This window comes from Cetorhinus maximus, chromosome 23 (assembly GCF_964194155.1).
Source record: "Cetorhinus maximus chromosome 23, sCetMax3.hap1.1, whole genome shotgun sequence".
Taxonomy (NCBI): Eukaryota; Metazoa; Chordata; class Chondrichthyes; order Lamniformes; family Cetorhinidae; genus Cetorhinus; species Cetorhinus maximus.
The window spans coordinates 53,887,529-53,911,179 of NC_135901.1; the positions used below are offsets into that span (position 1 = coordinate 53,887,529).

At 45.8% G+C, this 23,651-nt stretch overlaps 2 protein-coding genes and 1 pseudogene across 2 annotated transcripts in view; 2 read left to right on the forward strand and 1 right to left on the reverse strand.

Annotated features, from left to right (window-relative positions):
- The window catches only part of LOC144698309 (uncharacterized), a 77,194-nt gene extending 74,309 nt beyond the window's left edge, over positions 1-2,885 (forward strand). Inside the window, exon 4 of the mRNA XM_078570268.1 lies at positions 2,342-2,885. Coding sequence (XP_078426394.1) covers positions 2,342-2,863 — 522 coding nt within the window. The 3' untranslated portion in view covers positions 2,864-2,885. The remainder of the gene's footprint in view (positions 1-2,341) is intronic.
- Positions 1-16,729, reverse strand: part of LOC144698310 (uncharacterized) — a 78,588-nt pseudogene extending 61,859 nt beyond the window's left edge.
- LOC144698562 (uncharacterized) overlaps positions 1-23,651 on the forward strand; it is a 1,040,782-nt gene that overhangs the window by 233,686 nt on the left and 783,445 nt on the right. The gene's annotated exons all lie outside the window — the stretch shown is intronic.

The following is a 23,651-nucleotide window of genomic DNA, read 5'->3' on the forward strand; positions in this document are numbered from 1 at the left end:
TGAGACCCTGGAAGGATTTGAAAATATGGATGAGAAATTTAAAATTTTGCCTCTTATTCTGGAGCCTTTGTAGGTCGGTGAGCACAGGGGTGATGGGTGAACAAGACTTGGTGTGAGTAAGCACACGGGCAGCAGAGTTTTGGATGACCTCAAGATTACTGGGAGGCTGAATGTGGGAGGCCGGCCGGGAGTGCGTTAGGATAGTTAAGTCTAGAGGTAACAAAGAAATGGATGAGAGTTTCAGCAGCAGATGAGCTGAGACTGGGCTGGAGTCGGGCGATGTTACTGAGGTGGAAATAGGCGGTCTTGATGATGATGTGGATATGTGGTTGGAAGCTCATCTTGGGATGAAATATTTCGCCATGGTTGTGAACAGCCTGATTCAGTCTCAGGCGGTTGTCAGGGAGAGGGATGGAGTCAGTGGATAGGGAGTGGAGTTTGTAGTGGGGACTGAAGACAATGACTTCAGTCTTCCCAATATTTAAATGGAGGAAATTTCTGTACATCCAGTACTGGATGTCAGACAAGTCAGGATGATGTGTGACTTGGAGGGGAACTTGGAGGTGATGGTGTTCACATACACCTGTTACCCTGGTCCTTCTAGGTGGTGGAGGTTGAGGGTTTGGGAAGTTTTGTCAAAGTTTTGGTTTAGTTGTAGATCTATAACAACCCTCTCCTCATCCCCTACCTCTCCCACTCCCCTTCTCTCTCTGCCTCTCCCACTCCCCTTCTCTCTCTGCCTCTACCACTCCACTTCTCTCTCTGCCTCTCCCACTCCCCTTCTCTCCCTGCCTCTCCCACTCCCATTCTCTCTCTGCCTCTCCCACTCCCTTTCTCTCCCTGCCTCTCCCACTCCCCTTCTCTCTCTGCCTCTCCCACTCCCCTTCTCTCTCTGCCTCTCCCACTCCCCTTCTCTCTCTGCCTCTCCCACTCCCCTTCTCTCTCTGCCTCTCCCACTCCCTTTCTCTCCCTGCCTCTCGCACTCCCCTTCTCTCTCTGCCTCTCCCACTCCCCTTCTCTCTCTGCCTCTCCCAAACCCCTTCTCTCTCTGCCTCTCCCACTCCCCTTCTCTCCCTGCCTCTCCCACTCCCCTTCTCTCCCTGCCTCTCCCACTCCCCTTCTCTCTTTGTCTCTCCCACTCCCCTTCTCTCTCTGCCTCTCCCACTCCCCTTCTCTCTCTGCCTCTCCCACTCCCCTTCTCTCCCTGCCTCTCCCACTCCCCTTCTCTCCCTGCCTCTCCCACTCCCCTTCTCTCTCTGTCTCTCCCACGCCCCTTCTCTCTCTGCCTCTCCCACTCCCCTTCTCTCTCTGCCCTTCCCACTCCCCTTCTCTCTCTGCCTCTCCCACTCCCCTTCTCTCTCTGTCTCTCCCAATCCCCTTCTCTCTCTGCCTCTCCCACTCCCCTTTTCTCTCTGCCTCTCCCACTCCCCTTCTCTCTCTGCCTTTCCCACTCCCCTTCTCTCTCTGCCTCTCCTACTCCCCTTCTCTCTCTGTCTCTCCCAATCCCCTTCTCTCTCTGCCTCTCCCACTCCCCTTTTCTCTCTGCCTCTCCCACTCCCCGTCTCTCTCTGCCTTTCCCACTCCCCTTCTCTCTCTGCCTTTCCCACTTCCCTTCTCTCTCTGCCTCTCCCACTCCCCTTCTCTCTCTGCCTCTCCCATTCCCTTCTCTCTCTGTCTCTCCCACTCTGCTTCTCTCTCTGCCTCTCCCAATCCCCTTCTCTCTCTGTCACATAGAATTCTCTAGCCCGGCGAGTTGTGGATGCTCCATCATTGAATATATTTCAGGCTGAGATGGGGAGATTTTTGGTCTCTCAGGGAGTTGAGGGATATGGGGAGTGGGCGGGAAAGTGGAGTTGAAGCCCAAATTCAGCCACGATCGTATTGAATGGTGGAGCAGGCTCGACGTGGTGTTAGGACTTCTCTTGTTCCTATTTCTTATGCTCCTAAAGAGACCAGAGTCTTGTGTAGGCCCAGACCGGGTGGCAGGTTCCCTTCCCCGAAGGACATTAGTGAACCAGTTGGGTTTTTATGACAATCCAGCAGTTTTCATGGTCACTTTTTCCTCGTGCCGGACCCACAAATTCCCAGATTCATTCAGCTCAATTTCACAACCTGCCTTTGTGTTTTTATGGGTTCTCTCTCACTCCCTTTTTTCTGTTTTAAATCAATTTCACAGGGTATTAGAAGGGGAGGATTTGCAGTCGGGAAACTGAAACCAAACATCACATCAGGATCTGACGGAGTCGCCCTATTGAACATGGACGGACAAAGCACCGTTCACAGTGGGGAGACATCGTGGAAATGTGGGGATTGTGAAATGGGATTCAGATTCCCGTCTGAGCTGGAAACTCATCGGCGCAGTCACACTGGGGAGAGGCCATTCAGCTGCTTTCTATGTGGGAGGGGATTTACTCGATCGTCCAGCCTGCTGAGACACCAGCGAGTTCACACTGGGGAGAAGCCGTTCACCTGCCCCGATTGTGGGAGTGGATTTACGCGACCATCAGGGCTGGTACAACACCAGCGAGCTCACACAGGGGAGAGACCGTTCACCTGCTCCCAGTGTGGGCAGGAGTTCACCCGATCATCAGGGCTGCATCAACACCAGCAACTTCATACAGGGGAGAGACCGTTCACCTGCTCCCAGTGTGGGAAGGGATTCATTCAATTATCGCATCTGCTGACACACCAGAGAGTTCACACTGACAAGAGACCTTTTAAATGCCCAGACTGCGGGAAATGCTACAAAAGTTCCGGGAACCTGATGTCCCATCAACGTGTTCACACTGACGAGAGACCATTCAGGTGCTCTCACTGTGGGACTGGGTTCAGGGAATCATCTCAACTCACTGTACACCAGTGAACTCACACTGGGGAGAGACCGTTCACCTGCTCGAAGTGTGGGAAGGGATTCACTCGGTTATCCAGCCTGTTGAGACATCAGCAAGTTCACAAGTAACTCAGAACATTGAGTGGATTTTCCTGTTAGTCACATCCAGGACTGAACCATGTACATTGGAGTCTGTTTCTGCTGATGTTATTAAACATCAGCCCAGTTATCAGTGTTAATATTAAAAATATATATATAATGTGATTAAGTCAAATAAATCAGCTTTGTATGAAATACAGTGAGTTGAATCTTTTTAGTGGCTCTAACACAAGTTAGTTCATTTTGAAGGACCCTCCCTCTCCCCTGTCTCCTCCACCCTCACCTCCAACAAGTGTGAGGAGCTCATGGAGATTCTTTGTCACTGAAATTGAGACAATCCGATCAGCTGCCTCTGCTGCTTCCCTCCCTCCCACTAGCCCACCAGGACAAACTGTCTCTAAAGTTCCCCTTGTCTGAACCCTGAACCCACATCTTCCTCCAGTTTCTATGGAGGTGTTGGAGAGGGTGCAGAGGAGGTTTACCAGGATGTTGCCTGGTCTGGAGGTTATTAGCTATGAGGAGAGATTGGAGAAACTCAGATTGTTCCCACTAGAGCAACGGAGATTGAGGGGCGACTTGATAGAAGTTGACAAAATTATGAGTGGCATGGGCAGGGTAGATAGTCAGAAGCTTTTTCCCAGGGTGGAAGAGTCAATTACTAGGTGACAAAGATTTAAGGTGAGAGGAGAAAACTATAGAGGAGATGTGCGGTGGTAAGTTTTTTATGCAGAGGGTAGTGAGTGTCTGGAATTCGCTGCCAGAGGAGGTGGTGGAAGCAGGTACGATAGTGGTGTTTAAGAGGCAGCTTGACAAATACATGAATAGGATGGGAATAGAGGGATACGGACCCCGGAAGTGCAAAATGTTTTAGTTGATGGGCAATATGATCGGCGCAGGCTTGGAGGGCCGAGGGGCCTGTTCCTGTGCTGTACTTTTCTTTGTTCTTTATTCTTTCTCTCCCATCTCCCCTCCTGCCCTCTCAGCGCTCATCTTGTCCATGAGACCCACCACCTGCCCCATCGACCCTATTCCCACTAAACTGCTGATCATCTAATTTCTCCATGTAGCTGATATTGTTAATGGTTCTCTCTCTCTCCTGGGACTGTCCCTCTTCACCTTTCAATGCACCGTCATCACCCATCCGAAAAAAACAATCTCTGATCCCCCACTTTTCAAACTGCCGCCCCATTTCCAACCTCCCTTTCCTCTCTAAAGTCCTTGGACTTGGTGTCCCCCAAGGATCTATCCTTGGCCCCTCCTATTTCTCATCTACATGCTGCCACTCGGTGACATCATCCAAAAGCACCGTGTTAGTTTTCACATGTCCACTGACAACACCCAGCTCTACCTCACCACCATCCCTCTCCATTCCTCCACTGTTACTAAATTATCAAACTGCTTATCCCACATCCAGTACTGGATGAGCAGAAATTTCCACCAATTAAAAATTGGGAAGACCAAAGCCATTGTCTTTGGTCAGCACTACAAATTCCGTTCCCTAACTACCGAGTCCATCCCTCTCCTTGGGAACTGTCTGAGGCTGAACCACACTGTTCACAATCTTGGTGTCATATTTGCCCCCAAGGTGAGTTTCTGACCATATATCCACACCATCACTAACACCAGATATTTCAATCTCCATGACGTTGTCTGTCTCCACCCCACCCCCAGCTTATCTGCTGCTCAAACCCTCATCCATGTCCGTGTTACCTTTAGACTTGATGATTCCAATACGTTCCTGGCCGGGCTCTCACATTCACCCTGTCCCACACGGAATCATGAGATCATCCAAAACTCTGTGCCTGTGTGTTCTCACCTCAAATCCCGTTCACCCATCACCCCTGTGTTCATTGACCCACATTGGCTCCTGGTCAAGCAATGTCTCCATTTTAAAATTGCATACTTGTTTCAAATCCCTCCATGGCCTCATCCCTCTCTAATCTCCAGTCCTACAACCCTCCTCGATTTCAGCACTCATCCTCCTGGCCACTTTGGCATCCCGGATTTTAATTACTCCACCACTGATGGCCGTGCCTAGGTGTGAAGCTTTGGAATTCTCTCCCTCAACTTCTCCACCCCTCCAGCTCTCTCTCCTGATTAAAGATGTTGGTTAAAATTTAGCTCTTCAATCACGGCTTTGTCCATTGACCCTAATGTCTCCCTATGTGACTTGTCAGTTTTTTCTTTATGAAACTCCTCTGAAGCACCTTGGGATGTTTTATACAAGTTGTTCCTGTTTCATGACAGCCAGTTTGTGCACAGTAAGATTCCACAAACAGCAATCAGACTAACTGATTAATCCAGTTTTTTTGGTGGTGTTAGTTAAAGCACAAATGTTGGTCCCACTGCACCAGGTGAACTCCCCTGTGGACAGGATGTGGAATTGTTGAGCTCTCCTGAGCTGAGAGTGGAGCTGATTGAGCTGTCGGGCCTGCAGTGTACCTTGAAGAACCGCTGTCTGGGATCTTTCCTCTTAATTCACTGACTCCCAGCTGAAGTTGCTGCAGTTAAATAGTTAACTTTGAATATCAATCCCAATTTAACCTTTGGAGCAAAATCTGCAACTTTAAATCAGCTGTAAAAGAGAAAGATAATTCATGCTAATGCATTTGGGGAGGGCAAACAAAGCTGGAGAATACACAATAAACAGGAGAACATTGGGAGGGGTAGAGGAAGTGAGAGACCTCGGAGTCCATGTCCACAGGTCCCTGAAGGTGGCAGGACAAGTGGATCAGGTGGTAAAGAAAGCATATATTTATCAGAACTCACCATACACCAGCACATTCACACTGGGGAGAGGCCATTCACCTGTACGGAGTGTGGGAAGGGATTCACTCAGTTATCCACCCTGCTGAGACATGAACAAACTCACACTGAGGGGAGGCCATTCAGCTGCTCCGAGTGTGGGAAAAGATTCACCCATTCAAACAACCTTGTGAGAGACCAGTGAGTTCACACTGGAGAGAAGTTGTTCAGCTGCTCCGAGTGTGGGAAATGATTCACCCATTCAAACAACCTTGTGAGACACCAGCAGGTTCACACTGGGGAGAAGCTGTTCAGCTGCTCCGAGTGTGTCAAGTGATTTACTCAGTCATCCCACCGACAGACACATCAACAAATTCACACTGCCGAGTGGCCTTTTAAATGCCCAGAATGTGAGAAGTGCTTTAAAATTCCAGTGAACTGATGTCCCCTCAACGTGTTCACACTGACGAGAGACCGTTCAGGTGCTCTCTGTGTGGGACTGGGTTCAGGTGGTCATCTCAACTCACTGTACACCAGCGAGTTCACACTGGAGAGAGGCCGTTCACATGCTCCAAGTGTGGGAAGGTATTCACTCAGTCGCTAACCTGCTGAGACACCAGCGAGTTCACAATTAACAAGTGGATTTTGCTGTGAATCACATCCAGGTCTGAACCATGTTCATTGGGGTCTGTTTCTGCTGATGTTAATAAACTCCAGCCCAGTTATAGGGGTTTATATTCTGTATAACAATCAGATTTGTGTTAAACACATGGTGTATTGAGTCTTTTTTAATATTACTAACACAAATTAGTTCCTTTTGAACACAGGAACATGTCTCAGGACATTGGGACAGCAATGAACAAACTCAGGGGAATATTGGATACTGAGTCAAAACAACATTATATTCTTTCTCCGTGTGACCTGTCTCAGAATTCTCTCATCAAACAGACCATCAACATGAGAGGAGTTGACATTTTCAGTCATTCCAAGAGGAAATTAGAGGCTGTAATTATCCACGGACGTTGTTCTGAAATTTACACTACCTCCCACTGTCACCAAAGCTGGCAATAGACAGCTCATTGTTCTAACTGTGTTGTAGCCTCTGTCCCAGATGTTGTTCAATATAGATTTAATGTTCAGAGAAAGGGCTGAGATTGGATGGTCAAAACTGCTCACAGGCTATGGAGGGTGATGTTGACTTGAATGTGCCAAAAACAGTGTTCTTCATAGGCACCAATACTTTATCCCCAGTATTAGTCACTTTGGTCAGTGTTGTCCACCTGATAGGACAGGATGTGTCCTCATGTGTCTGTTTGTATGAGTGCAGGTGTGTCCCTGAGTGTGGAAGTGTGTGTGGGTATGGAAAGGTTGTCTCAGTGTGTGAGACAGAGAGAGAATGTGTGTGTGGGTCTCTGTGTGTGGTTGTCTGTGCTGCTTCTCATTAGCTATAACACAAACCTTCCTCTCCAAGCAGACAACATGGCTCCTGAGAGTCCCATCCTGTGATGTGAATGGTACGATTCAGAGATCCTACATCCAGGGTGAAACCACAGGCTGACTGTGTGCTGTGTAAAACCTGACACCTACACAACCAGGCCCCACTTCTCCTGGAACAACATGAAGTGTCTGCTGCTTTCCAGATCCATTCCTTTCCCCTCACTATTATCCTCAGATAATTCACAAATTCCTTGTGTACATCATCCTCCAACATGCCTATGGTTTCCACTTTAAATATTTCCATTGGTCTTTTTCACAGACAGCAATGGGATTGCTGCTATCACAGGAATCAGTTCTGAAATACTGTTCCTCTGATCTTCAGGCTTCCTGGAGTAATACACTGATCCAGATCTTCCCACCTAACACAAATCCATATCCCCATCTGAGTTCCAGATTTTAATGTGATTGTCTAATATAGAAAACATATATCATTTAACCCATTTAAACCTGATTCAGCACACCCCCTCCCCACACACTCCAAGAGGTTGTCTTTGAGATCAGTTGTTCCTTTGTAATCTGGGTTGTTCTGAATGATGACAACATGAACCTTCTTCCTAACCTTGAAAGGGGGGAATGCGCCATTAACACATACATGCTTCAAGTTATTAATTCTGCTTAGCCTGGCTGTCATAATTAATTTAGGACTAACAGAACAATTAGGGTATGGTCGAATGGACAGATGTCCAACGGGGACATAAGGGGACTTCTTGCTAATGTCAGGATTACAAGGTGAGACATTATTTTTACCTTAATTTTTTTAACAATTTGCTGATTTTTGACAGAAGGGGAGACAGTGAGAAGGAGCTAGAAAGTCGAGAAGGTCAGAGGAAGTGCACTTGTGGTGTGGGGTGGGAGGGGAATAACAGAGGAACCAGGTACGGGTGCAGACCATTTCTACATAGGCATGAACGTACAGGATCGAAATTATAAACAAGGGCACACGGTTCATTCTGTAATCATGATCAATGCTGTAATGTCTACAAAATATTCCAAACGTACGGGAGAAACTTGTATCAATGAGATGTCTTTGGAGCTCTCCTGTATCCCCATATTTGTCGTTAATGTTGCTTTTCCATCACACAGCTGACTCATGCCGAGTGTTTTAGATACTCCACAGCACCCGTCTGTCGGTTTGTTACGTTACACTGGGTAACGCTTTGTTCAGATATGACCGATATTAGTGGAATCAAAGGAGACAACTGATTATAAATGTTACTTTATTGCATCTACACAACTACAAACAATAATCTCACATCCTTCTGCCTACTGGGGACCCTGCGGCGATGGCTGGTTGAGAGATATCCTCAAGTTCCTGGCACCGGTCGCCAACCCAGTCCATAGGTGAAATCCCAATTCGACTGGAAGGTCCCCGCTTTTATAGTATGGTATAAACAAAGGACTTATCTTGTTTGCTACATTCTTTCTCGAGTTAGTCATGGCCATCTGATGTTTGCAAACATTAGACAGATTATACGATATTAACCCATGAATATCACTCGGAGACCGTGGCAATCCGCAGATTCACACACGGTTCATTCACTGAAACCAGGGACTTTCCTTGTTGTAACGGTGACATTCCCCGTCTGCCCGGTTATTTCTTGAAGTCAGTCATCCCTTGAATTGTTTGTACATTGTTTCATCATGTCCCACCCAGCTGGCCACCAGTGCAGAGGCATTGGAGGAGGACGGTTTGGTCCACGTTGTTAGAGGCTGTGGACAGGCCAAGAAGGACAGTGAGGGAGTTTTCCTTTGTCACATTCACATCGGGTGTCATTGGTGACTTTGGGAAGAGCTGTTTCGATACCGTGACAGGGACAGAGATCTTATTGGAGGGATTTAAACATGGAGTTCTGGGAAATGTGGACATGGATTTGGGGGGTGATCAGGACTTTGGAGAGCAAAAGGAGGTTGGAGCTGGAGCGGGAGTTTACTAGGATAGTGGGGTCAAGTGTTGGTTTTATTCAGGACAGGTGATGATGGCAGATTTGAAGGTGACAGGGACAGTACCTGAAGAAAGAGGGCCATTAACAATATCAGTGAACATGGGGAAATTGGGTGATCAGCAGTTTAGCGGGAATAGGGTCGATGGAGCAGGAGGTGGGTCTCATGGACAAAGTGAGCTCTGAGAGAGCAGGAAGGGGAGATGGGAGAGAAACTGGAGAAAGATATGGGTTCAGAGCTCGAGCATGGGGGATCTTTAGAGAAAGTTTGTCCCGGTGGGCGAGTGGAAGGGAAGAAAGCAGCAGAGGCAGCTGATCGGATTGTCTCAATCTTAGTGACAAAGAAGCTCCATGAGCTCCTCACACTTGTTGCTGGAGGTGAGGATGGAGGAGACAGGGGAGAGGGAGAGCCCTTCGAAAGGAACTAATGTCTTAGGGATAGTAAAAAGATTCAACATCATCTATTTAATAGAAAGCTTAATGATTTTATTTTTATCCAGAACATTAACACCTATAACTGGGCTGGAGTTTACTAACATCAGCAGAAACAGACCCCAGTGAAAAATGGTTCAGTTGCAAAACTCAATCACTGTAGTTACTCGTGAACCTGCTGGTGTCTCAGCAGGTTGGATGACTGAGTGAATCCTCTCCCACACTCGGAGCAGGTGAACGGTCTCTCCCCAGTGTGAACTCGCTGGTGTTTCAGGAGGTTGGATGACTGAATAAATCCCTTCCCACACATGGAGCAGGTAAAAGGCCTCTCCCCAGTATGAACTCGCTGGTGTGAAATAAGATTAGCTGATCGACTGAACCCAGTCCCACAGTGAGAGCACCTGAACGGTCTCTCGTCAGTGTGAACACATTGATGGGACACCAGGTCCCCGGAACTTTTATAGCACTTCCCGCAGTCTGGGCATTGAAAAGGTCTCTCCTCACTGTGAACCTGCTGGTGCCTCAACAGATGGGATGAATCAGTGAATCCCTTCCCACATTCTGAACAGGTGAAATGCCTCTCTCCAGCGTGACCATGCTGCTGTCTCAGCAGGTTGGATGACTGAGTGAATCCCTTCCCACACTTGGAACAGATGAATGGCTTCTCCCCAGTGTGAATTCGTTGGTGCACAGTCAAATGAGATGATCGCCTGAACCCAGCCCCACAGTAAGAGCAGCTGAACAGTCTCTCGTAAGTGTGAAAACGTTGATGGGACATCAGTTCCCAGGAGCTTTTGAAGTACTTCCCTCAGTCCAAGCATTTAAAAGGTCTCTCGTCAGTGTGAACTCGCTGGTGTTTCAGTAGGTAGGATGAACGAGTGAATCCCTTCCCACACTCGGAGCAGATGAATGGTCTCTCTGCTGTTTGACTGCACCGATGTATTTCCATGTAATTGAATCCCTTCCCACAGTCCCCACATTTCCACGGTTTCTCCCTGTTGGGACTGCATTTATGTCCTGCCAGATTAGATGATTGGCTGAAGCCTTGTCCACACACACAACATGTGTACGGTTTCTCCCCACTGTGAACGGTGCTTTTTCCTTCCATGTTCAAAATCCGATGATATTCAGACTACGATAAACTGTGCAACTCCATCAGATCCTGATGTGATGTTTGGTTTCAGTTTCCTGACTGCAAATCCTCTCCTTCTAATATCCTGTGGAATTGATTTAAAACAGAAAAAGGGAGTGAGAGAGAACCCACAAAAACACAAAGGCAGGTTGTGAAACTGAGCTGAATGAATCTGGGAATTTGTGGGGCCGGCAAGAGGGAAAAGTGACCACGAAAGATGCTGGATTGTCACAAAAACTCAACTGGTTCACTAAGGTCCACCAGAGAAAGGACCTTCTACACAGTCTGTGCCCATAAATTTCAAAATTGTGCCTGAACACTAAGGTCTGGGTCATAGGAACAGGAGACCTAACACTGACTCCTGGGGAAATCCACTTTCAACCTTCCTCCATTCTGAAAAATCATTACTCTCTGTTTCCTGTCACTCAGTTAATTTTGTATCCATGTTGCTGCTGCCCATTTTGTTCTATGAGCTATAACTTTGCTCACAGGTCTGTTATGTGGCACTTTACCTAATGCCATTTGGAAGACCATGTACACCACATTAACAGCATTACCCTCATCAACCACACTGTTAACTCTTGAAAAACCTTAAGCAAGTTAGTTTAACATGATTTTCCCTTAACAAACTTGTGCTGACTTTCCTGAATTAGCCCACATTTGCTTAAGTGACTATTAATTTTGTCCAGAATTATCACTCTCAAGGTTAAACTGACTGGTCTGGAAGTTGCTGGGCTTATCATTACACCCTTTTTGAACAAAGGTGTATGATTTGCAATTCTCCTGTCCTCTGTCACCACTCATGGGTCTGAAGAAGATTGGAATAATATGGTCAGTGCCTGCACAATTTCCACTCTGAATTCCCTCAGTATCCTTGGATACATCTCATCCAATCCTGGTGCCTTGTCAACTTTATCAGACAGCCTATATAATACCTTCTCCTTATCGATATTAAACACCACAAGTGTTTGAACTCCCTCCTCTTCAACCATGACCTGTGCAGCATAATCTTCTTTGGTAAAGACAGATGCCAAATATTCATTTATGCCCCCTGTCCCAATGGGTAAATCACCTTTTTTTAAATCCCTAATCAGCCCCTGTCTCCTTTTACCGGCCTGTTACTAGGTATAAGCCAGAGAAAGCGTTTTGATTTCCTTCCATGTTAGCTGCCAGTCTCTTCTCATACTCTCTCTTTGCTTCTCTTACTTTCTTTTTCCAATTTCTCTCTGAATATTCTTTCTTTATCCTGTCTCTCGGTTGTATTAGCCACCTGATATCTCTGTTAGCAGACTTATTCATCTTCATCTTAATCTCTTCTCTTATTTAGTGAGCTGTGGATATGTTAGCCACACTTTCCTCATTTGTGAAAATATGTCTTTACTGCGTCTGATCTATTTCCTCTTTAAGGCAGCCCATTCCTCAATTACAGTTTGTCCTGCCAACCTTTGATTCCACTTTACTGGGTCAGATCCATTCTCACCTTACTGAAGTTGGCTTTCCCCAGTTAATTATTCTTTCTCCTACAAGTAACCTTTGCCCACAGACAGACAGGCCAACTGTTTACCTTCCAGATTTAAAGGCCGATGATATTCAAGTCCTCACGAATCGAGTGACTCTGCCAGAATTGAATTGATGTTCGATTTGAGTTTCCCATCTGTCAACACTTAACTTCTAAGATCCAGTAAAAGAAATTTACAAAAGCACTAACCGTCACTCCAAGATAGAAATTGAGACGAGACAAACATTACTCTTGGTTTGAGTTTGTTGTGTGTAAATCCTCCCCTTCTAAACCCCTGTAAAAGTAGTTTCCAAAATCCATCCCTGTCAATCCAGGATAGAAATGCACAACATTCTCTCCTCCTGCTTCCTGGACCAAAATGGCCGCGCATGCGCCCTGCTGCACATTGCCCCTGTGAAGATGGCGGTTATTAACTCGGGCCTGTCTCCGAAAGGAGACGCGGGTCAGTGTTGTCGCCTCTCCATTCGGTGTAACCGCAGGACCAGTATCTTCTTATTCAAGATTTCAGACCTTCACAGGGTCTTCATCAAGCCTCCCCGACCACTCCATCCCTCCCCCACTCACCGGCTCCTTTTACTCGCCTGTGTTCGCCATTTCTCAGCGTCTTCCACCAGCTCCAGGTACAGATGGTACTGCGCATGCTCCCGTCAGAGATCGCATTGCCAATGTACCTGACACTACCAGCTACTGCGCCTGCGCGAGGACCGCCTGTCGTGAGGATAGAGCACATTCTGCCCCCACTGAATCCTGGGTAAACATACCGCCATTGAAAGGCCTTTTCTGAGAAGATAAAACATAATTATGATCCGATGATGATTGGCGCCATAGGGCCAATATATAAAATTATTAATATTGATATGGCAACCATAGTGCACGGCCCCTCCACCATAGTTCTGTTCTGGGTGTAATTAACAACAGAACAAACCCTGACAGTTAGATCTGAACTCACTGGAGTCTCAGCAGCAGCGCAGACAAGTGATTTTTCTTCCCATATTCTGACTACTGAGACTCTGTCTTGTCAGTTGGAATGTAGCAATTGTGGATCTAATCCTTTGACCTTCTAAAACTGGAGTGTTAGCAGGTGTGCAGTGAGCAAAGGGTTGCACAAATGAAGTATCTGAATGGTCTCCCACAGGTATGACTGTGCTGCTGCGTCAGAAAATTGAATAACGAGGTGAATCCATTTCCACATTCAGCTGGTGTGATTTCATGGTGTGATTTTGCAACATGAGTTTCAGCTCACACTGGGATCTCAAACCCTTCTAAGAATGTGCTCTACATTCTCAACCACAGTTAGAGAAAGGTGGTGCTGTAAATCTGAAATAAATAAACAAAATATTGGAATTTTCAGCAGATCTGTGGAGAGTGAAAGATGTATTTAAATTTCAGGGCTGTGACTTTCCATCAGAACTGCACTGCATCAGTGAGCAGACTTGAAAACTTAACTCTATTTCTCAATTCACATATTCTCCTGGATGTGCTGAGTATTTCCATGATTTTCTGCTTTTATCTCTGATTGAAGAAGTTGCATTTGAATTGTGCATTAGATTTATTGATGACTAATGTATATTTATTCTCAACCATCTACAAGTGGAAAACTCTTCCATTTGTCTACCCTGTCAACCCCTTTCATTATCTTAAAGGCCTCAGTCAAGTCATCCCTCACTTTCTTTCCCAGAGAAAAACTTTTCAATCTGTTAAATCTTTGTGAATTTGACATATTTTCCAATTCTGGCATCATTCCAGTAAATCTTTTTTGCACCATCCCCAGTGCTTCGCTCCTTCCTATAATATGGAGGCAGAGCTAATCTGAGCATCAAAGTCACATTGTCCCAAATTCCTGTATGTTGTAAGGATTATTATGGCAGTGGGAGAGGGGACTGTGGTTTCGAGCTGTTATTCACCATCCCCTGTTTCAGCCATTCTCCCATTAGCTGAAAATCAGATTATATGAAATGAGCAGATCTAATGAGCCAGTCTGTGACATTATGAATCAATTACAAAGTTGTCACTCAGCCTTACAGTGAAGCAGGGGGTATTTTTCATTTTAAATTTGCTAATTATACCATTAAAAATACCTGTCAGAGAATGACAAGATTTCAGCATGGGGCCAGTGTAAAGCTCGTTTAACATGATTACCAAGCAGTGAAGAGGTGAATTTGTAATTCACATGCACCTTGTTTGTGCATTTCCCAGATTAATAGTTGCACTGAGTCTGTTGTTCTCCATCTTGATATGTTCAAGATGGAAATCCATAAATATTTGGGCACTAAGGGATATGGTGATAGGATGGGAAAGTGGAGTTGAGCTGGAAGAACATTTAATGGTAGAGCAGGCGCAAGGGGCCTTTTAGTCCAACCCTGCTCCTATTTCTTGTGTTCTTATGAACATCAGTGTGAATCATTTCCATTCAAGCACAGCAGATGCAGCAGCACCCATCCACCTCCTCCCTTCCCTCATTCCAGGGCCCAAAACAATTTCCAAGGGGCACAGTAATTTACTGGTACTTCTTGCTATTCAGTATTGTCTATTCACTGACCACAGTACGGTTTTCTCTACATTGAGGAGATTAAATCCCAATTGGGTAACTGCTTTGTGGAACATCACCTTTCAGTCTCCAAGTGTGACCCTGAGGTTCTGGTCATTTACCAGTTTATTCTCCACCTACTCCCACTTTGACCTCGGCCTCCTGCACTGTTCCAATGAAGCTCAATGGAAGCTCAAGAAACAGCAGCCCATCTTTCATTGGACACTTTACATCCTTCTGGACTCAACATTCATTTTGACAATTTCAGATCATAACCACTGCTCCCATTTTTTCTGACAGTAGGTGCTGGTAATGGTTCTTCTTTTACCATTTATCTCTCCTCTGGGCCTGTCTGTTGTTTATCCACTTGTCCCATTAGTTTATTTCCTTGTCTCATTATCACCCAATGCTGCCTTGCACCATCATCCCCTTTGTCATTTAATCACGAGTTCAGGCTCGGACAAGGGGGATCTTTAGAGACAGTTTGTCCCGGTGGGCTAGTGGGAGGGAAGGAAGCAGCAGAGGCAGCTGATCGGAATGTCTCAATCGTTGTGACAAAGAAGCTCCATGAACTCCTAACACTTGTTGTTGGAGGTGAGGATGGAGGAGACAGGGGAGAGGGAGAGCCCTTCAAAAGGAACTAACTTGTGCTAGAAATATCAAAACGACTCAACTATTCATCACAAAGCTGATTTATTCCAATTTTATACAGAATCTGTAACTGGGCTGGAGTTTATTAACATCAGAAAGGAACTAACTTGTTAAAAATAGTAAAAAGGTTCAACGCATTATGTTTAACACAATACTGATTTATTTGACTTTTATCTAAGTGGGCTGGAGTTCATTAGTGTCTACAGAAACACACTATAATGAACATACTTCAGTCCTGAATGTTATTAAGAGCAAAATCCCATCACGACAGTTACTTGTGAACTTGCTGGTGTCTTAGCCGGTGGGATGACCGACTGAATCCCTTCCCACATTCGGAGCAGGTAAATGGCCTCTCTCCAGTGTGAACTCTCTGGTGTGTCAGCAAGTTGGATGACTGACTGAATCCCTTCCCACATTCGGAGCAGGTAAATGGCCTCTCTCCAGTGTGAACTCTCTGGTGCAGCAGCAGGCCGGATGACCGACTGAATCCCTTCCCACATTCGGAGCAGGTAAATGGCCTCTCTCCAGTGTGAACTCTCTGGTGCAGCAGCAGGTTGGATGACTGAATGAATCCCTTCCCACATTCGGAACAGGTAAATGGCCTCTCTCCAGTGTGAATTCTCTGGTGTCTTAGCCGGTTGGATGAACAACTGAATCCCTTCCCACATTCAGAGCAGGTAAATGGCCTCTCTCCAGTGTGAAATCTCTGGTGCAGCAGCAGCTCAGATGACTGACTGAATCCCTTCCCACATTCGGAGCAGGTAAATGGCCTCTCTCCAGTGTGAACTCTCTGGTGCAGCAGCAGGTTGGATGACTGAATGAATCCCTTCCCACGCCTGGAACAGGTGAACGGTCTATTTCCAGTGTGGACTCGCTGGTGTGCGATGAGTTCAGATGATCGTCTGAACCCAGTCCCACAGTGAGAGCACTTGAACGGTCTCTCATCAGTGTGAACACGTTGATGGGACTTTAGTTCCACAAAACTTTTGAAGCACGTCTCACACTGTGGGCATTTAAAAGGTCTCTCATCGGTGTTAACTCGCTGGTGTCCCATGACGTTGGCTAATTGAGTGAATCCCTTCCCACGCTCAGAGCAAGTGAATGGTCTCTCCCCAGTGTGAGTGCACCAATGAGTTCCCAGTTCCAATGGAGATTTGAGTCTCTTCCCACAGCCCCTACATTTCCATGGTTTCTCTCCATTGTGACTGCATTTATGATCTGTCAGGTCGGATGATCGGCTGAAGCCTCGTCCACACACAGAACACGTGTACGGTTTCTCCCCACTGTGAACGGTGCTTTTTCCTTCCATGTTCAAAATCTGAAGATATTCAGTTTAAGATAAATTAGGCGACTCCATCAGATCCAGTTGTGATGTTTGGTTTCAGTTTCCCGACTTCAAATCCTCCCCTTCTGATACCCTGTGGAACTGATTTGAAACAGAAAAAGGGGAGTAAGAGAGAACCCACAAAAACACAAAGGCAGGTTGCGAAATTGAGCTGAATGAATCTGGTAATTTGTGGGGCCAGCACTGGGAAAAAGTGACCATGAAAACTACTGGATTGTCATAAAAACCCAACTGGTTCACTAATGTCCATCAGGGGAGGGAACCTGCCACCCGGTCTGGGCCTACACAAGACTCTGGCCTCCATAAGAACATATGAAATAGGAACAAGAGAAGTCCTAACACCCCATCGAGCCTGCTCCACCATTCAATACGATCGTGGCTGATCTTGGGCTTCAATTCCACTTTCCCGCCCTCTCCCCATATCCCTCGACTCCTCGAGAGACCAAAAATCTGTCCATCTCAGCCGGAAATATATTCAATGAGGGAACATCCACAACTCGCTGGGCTGGAGAATTCAATGTGACAGAGAGCGAAAGAGAGAGAGGAGTGGGAGAGACAGAGAGAGAAGGTTACTAAACAAAGCACATGCTGTCAGTAAACAGAATTCAAGTGCATGGGATTGGGGTAATATCCTGTTATAGATTGAGAATTAGTGAACAGACATAAAACAGAGAGTCAGAATAAATGTCTCATTCTCAGGATGACAGGCAGTTATTTGTGGGATCCTACAAGGATCAGTGCTTGGCCCACAGCCGTTCACAAATTATACAAATGATTTGAAGGCATTCATTTAAGCAGCACCTAAATTTTCGCATTCTCATCCTTGTTTTCCTCCATGGTTGTGATCATTCCTATCTCTGTAACCTTCTCCAGCCTCACAATCCTCCCGAGGTATCTGTTCTTCTTAATTCGCGAATTCCTGATTTTAATAATTCCATCACTGATTGCCATTCTGTCAGTTTCCAAGACTCTAGAATTCCCTCCCTAAACCTCTCCGCCTCTCTACCTCATTTGCATCCTTTAAGATATTCCGTCAGACCGACCTCTTTGACCAAATTATTGACCACCTGCCCCCGAGTATCTCCTTGGTTTCTAACATTTCTGTGAAATGTCTTGGTAAACTATATAACAATAAATGTGTGATATAAACACAAATTGTTGTTGTTGATTTGGAGAAATATCAATGTCCCTTCCTCATCGCTGGGTGAATAACCTGTAGCCCCTTACCTAACAGCATTGTGCGAGCACCTTCATCACACGGACTTAATTAGTAATGGGTTGAAAGGTTATGGGGAGAGGGAGGGAAATTGGAGTTGAGGCCAAAATGAGATCAGCCATGATCGTAATGAATGGTGGGGCAGGCTCGAGGGGCTGAATTGCCCACTCCTGCTGCTAGTTCTTATGTTCAAGGATCTATGGACATGCACACCAAGGGTCTGTACTTCCTCGGATCCTACCATTCATCATGTACTCCCTTGCCTAGTTAGTCCTCCGAAAATGCATCACCTCACACTTTTTTGGATTAAATTCCATTTTCCACTGTTCTGCCCATCTGACCAGCCCGTCTATATCGTCCGGTTGTGTAAGGGTTTCCTCCTCGCTATTTACCACACTAGTGATTTTTCTGTGTTACCTGTGAACTTACTGACCATACCTCCTACATTCATGTCTACATCATTAATGTCCACTAAAAACAACAAGGGACCCAGCACCAAACCCTGCAGTACGCCACTGGACACAGGCTTCCAGTCACAAAAATAACCTTTGACCATCACCCTCTGCCTCCTGACACTGAGCTAATTCTGGATCCAATTTGCCAAATTGCCCTGGATCACATGGGCTCTTACCTTCTGGACTTGTCTCCCATGCCAGACCTTGTCAAAAGCCTTAGAGAATTCCATGTGGACTACATCAATTGAACTACTCTCATCCACACACCTCGTCACCTCCTCGAAAATTTCAATCAAATTTGTTAGACATGATCTCTCACTGACAAAGCCATGCTGACTATCCTTGATTAATTCTTGCCTCTCCACGTGGGGATTAATTCTGTCCCTCAGAATGTTTCCCTACCACAGATGTTAGACTCACTGGCCTATTAGCTCCCTGGTTTATCCCTATCATTCTTCTTTAATAATGGTACCACATTAGCTGTCCTCCAGTCCTCTGGCACCCCTCCTGTGGCCAGAGAGGATTTGAAAATTAATGTCAGGGCCCATGCAATCTCCTCCCTTGCCTCCCACAGCACCTGGGATACATCTCATCTGGGCCTGGGGATTAATACACTTTTAAGGCCCAATAAAACCACTAATACCTCCTCCCTCTCAATACTCATTTGTTCAAGTGTATCACAGTCCCCCTCCCTGATTTCTATATCTACATCGTTCTTCTGTATAGTTAATACAGATGCAAAGTACTCATTTAAAACCTCATCTACATCTTCCAGCTCCTCACACAGATTGCCATTTTGGTCCCTGACGACCCCTAATTTTTCCCTGCTTATCCTCTTGTCCTGAATATACTTATAAAATACCTTTGGATTTTAACTTATTTCACCCAGCTGTGTTTTTCATGCCCCTTCTTCGCCTTCCTAATTTCATTTTTTAAGTAACCCCCTGCAATTTCTCTACCCATCAAGGGCTCCTGCTGTTTTGAGCCCTCGGTATGTACCATAAGCTTCCCATTTTTCCCCCTTATCTAATCCTGTCAATTCCTCAACATCCCGGTTTCTCTGGACTTGTTGGTCCTTTGTGGGAAAATGTTGGCCCTGCACTCTCACTATTTCCTTTTTGAATGACTCCCACTGCTCTGATGTTGATTTTCCTACAAGTAGCTGCTCCCAGTCCACTTTGGCCAGGTCCTGTCTTATCATATTGAAATTGGCCTTCCCCCAATTCAAAACCCTTATTTTCGATCCGTCTTCGTACTTTTCCACAACTACTAAAATCTTACTGAGTTATGGTCATTATCACTGAACTGCTCCTCCACTGATACTTCTACAACTTGCCCAGCTTTGTTCTCTAATAGGTCCAGCACCTCCCTTGTAGGACTTTCTATGTGCTGGCTTCAAAATCTCGCCTGGATACATTTGAAGAATTCTGCCACCTCAAAGTCTTTCATACTTTGTCTATCCCAGTTAATATTGGGGAAGTTGAAATCCCCGATTATTATTACCCTATTATTTTAACACTTCTGAGATTTGCCTACATATCTGCCCTTCTATCTCTCCCTGACTGTTTGGGGGTCTATAGTATGCTCACAACAATGTGATTGCCCCCTTTCTGTTTTTAAGTTCTACCTATATGGCCTGATTTAAGGAACCTTCTAAGATACCATCCCTCCTTACTGCAGTAATTGACTCCTTGATCAATATTGTGACACCACCATCTCTTTTACAACCTCTGCCCCCTTCCTGTCTCACCTGAAGATTCTATACCTCAGAATATTGAGCTGCCAGTCCTGCCCCTTCCTCAGCCATGTCACCGTGATAGCAATGATATCATATCCCCATGTGTTAATCAGCATCTGCAACTCATCTGCCTTACTCACAACACTCCTTACATTAAAATAAATGTCATCCAGCCTTGCCATGTTGCCTTATGCCTTAACTTGACTTTGTACACTCTGCCTTCCAGACTGACTTGTTTTTTCTTATATACTTGTCTGTACATCACCCCCTTCTATACCTCCACTCAGTATCCCACCCCCATGCGAAATTAGTTTAAGAGCCCACCGACAGCATTAGCAAATTTCCACGCATGGTTCTTCACACCTTTTAAAGCACTTCTCACACTTAAATTAAAAGGTCTCTTGTCAGTGTGAATGGTGTCCCAGCAGGTGGGATGATGTCCTGAACCTCTTACCACACTGTGAGCAACTGAACAGCCTCTCGCCAGTGAGAATTCAATGTGTTTCAGCAGGTCAATCCAAAGAGACAAATATTTCCCTTAGTTTGAGTTTGCTGTGTGTAAATCCTCCCCTTCTAACTCCGTGTAAAAGGAGTTTCCAAACACTCGGCTCCGGGAGTTTCTAATCCGGGTTTGGAGTCCTACACCGGGGTGTTTGTGAACCCTCCCAGTCCACCCTCCGGCTCCATTCCTCTCCTGCACTCGGCCCTTTCTCACCCACTGGACTTTAAATTCCACCGCAACAAAAACAAAAATACCTGAAAAAACTCAGCAGGTCTGACAGCATCTGCTGAGAGGAACACAGTTAACGTCTCGAGTCCATATGACTCTTCAACAGAACTAAGTAAAAATAGAAGAGAGGTGAAATATCAGCTGGTTTAAGGGGGGGTGGGACAAGTAGAGCTGGATAGAGGGCCAGTGATAGGTGGAGATAACCAAAAGATGTCACAGACAAAAGTGCAAAGAGGTGTTGAAGGTGGTGATATTATCTAAGGAATGTGCTAATTAAGGGTAGAAAGCAGGACGAGCAAGGTACAGAGAGCCCTAGTGGGGGTGGGGTGAAGGAATTGAAAGAGGCTAAAAGGTAGAGATAAAACAATGGATGGAAATACATTTAAAAATAATGGAAATAGGCGGGAAAAGAAAAATCTATATCAATTATTGGGAAAAATATTCCACCGCCTTCGTCCCGGTCCCCCGCCCACACTGCGCATGCTCCACTCCCAGCAGGCTCCGCCCCTCTCACTCCGATTGGCTGGAGGACCAGTTGCTCCCGCTCCGTCCTCCAATTCCGCCCCTTCTTCCTATTGGTCTGGAGCTGCCGCCAATCATTCGGTGTCGAAACATGCGCAGTCCGTGGAGACAGACGGTAAGGGAGCTCCAACCAGCGGATTTAAAATGCAGGTTCAACAAACACCGAGTGCGGATGCAGAACCGAAAATAAACCCGTGAACAGAGATAGGGCTGACGGGTGAATTTGGAAGCTTCATAAACTCACGGTGTCGGCCCCAAACCCTCAATAAGGTTCCGGGTTTGCTCGGTGCTGCGGGCGAATGACCCGAGTTAACGGCCGCCATCTTTATAGGGGTAATGTGAGGGTGGGCGCATGCGCGTCCATCTTGATGGATCAATGTGCTACAGGGCGCATGCGCGGCTTCCTTCCTCACAGGGACAATGAGCAACAGCCCGAGGGAGACATTCATAAAATGTGTGTTCACCAGGAGTTTTAGATCAGCAGCAATAGAATTATAAACCCACAGTAACTCAGTAGTACAGAATTTAAGTATTGCTGAAAAAGGGAGACATATTGCTGATATTTCATGTTGCACTCATCCGGACAGATGCAAAATAAACAAATATCTCAGCGAACAACAATTTATGCTGCACAAGGAAAGGGTGTTGACTGGTTTGGCCAGTCAGCTCTGATTGGTCAAGGCATCACCATGGAGAATGCACCAAAGAGCTATCATCCTCCATGCTTTTGTTAAATTCAACAAAAGGTCCCATCCCTGGACATGCTCCTTCTGTCTGCAGTGGACAGTTCCCTGTGTATGAATATATGTAGCTTCTAGCAAGCATAAGTGAGCCACATTATGAGCCTGACTGATAATCTTTGAAATGTGATGTTCTTGCGTCTGTCCTGATGAGTACAGGATAAAAGGTTTTGACAGAATGTCTCTTTTTTAGCAATACTCAAGTGTCTTAAAGGGGGAAAATGTGGTAGACAGAGGGAGAGGTGTAGGGAGAGAATTTCAGAGTTTGGGAATGAGGGAACTTAAGGCAAGGTCATTAATGCTGGAGCGATTAAAATGGAGAATGTACAAGATTCCAGAATTCGAGCAGTGCAGATATCTCAGAGGGTTGTGGGGCTGGAGGAGATTACAGAGATAGGGAGGGGCGAGGCCATGGAGGGATTTGAAAACAAGGAAGAGAATTTTAAAATCAAGCTGTTGCTTGACCGGGATCCAAGGCAGGTCAGGAAGCAAATGGGTGACAGAGGAACAGGACTTGCTACAAGTGAAGACATGGACAGCAGACCTTTGGATGGCTTCACGTTTACAGAGAGTAGAATGTGCGAGACCAGCCAGGAGTGTGTTGGGATAGTCGTTCAAGTCTGGAGGTAACTACGGCAGCGATGAGGGTTTCAGCAGCAGATGCACTGAGACAGGGTGAGGGTGGGTAATGTTCCAGAGGTGGAAACAGGCGATTTTAGTGATGGCACAGATATGAGGTCAGAATCTGATCTCGAGATCAAATGTAACACCGAGTTTAGGAACAGACTGGTTTAATCTCAGACTGTTCCCAGGGAGAGAGATGGAGTTGTTATCTGGGAAATGGAGATTGGAGCAGGGACCGAAAACAGTGTCTTCCGTCTTCTCAGTGTTTAATTTGGGTTAATTAGTCATCAGGAAGAGAAGCAGTAACCAGAATAGACCATGAGACTGATCCCAGTTTTAACTTCGTTAGAGAGGGAGAGAAGGAAGGAAGGAAACCCTGGGAGGTTTGGAGAAACCACCTTCACAATCACTCATTAAATCTCCACACAGTAAGTTTTGGACACAAGGTGAACGTCTGCTATTCTGTCTGGTCGGACAGGGGGTTTCAGATAAATGTTTTGTCACGAGTAATGACTGAAGTGAATGATCAGACATATTGTTATCTTCAGTTGGACAAATTTGTTTAAAAGATACAGGAAGAATTATCCAAAACTCTGTTTGGCTTCAGCACAGGGAGGAGGGAGAATGTGTTGGACAGGGATTTGCAGCTTTGGGAGAAGAAGACAGGAAATAATGTTCCATAGAAATGAGAATTGTCTGCTTTGAATTTCTATCCTGTTCTTACAGTGATCACATTTGTAAACCCCTTTTATAGGGTATCGGAAGGGGAGGATTTACAGAGGGGGAACTCAAACCAAACATCACATCAAGATCTGACAGAGTCACTCGATTCATCAGGACCTGAATATTATCGTCTTTGAATGTGGAAGGAGAAATGTTTGTTCTTTCTGTGGGAAAATATTTCAAACA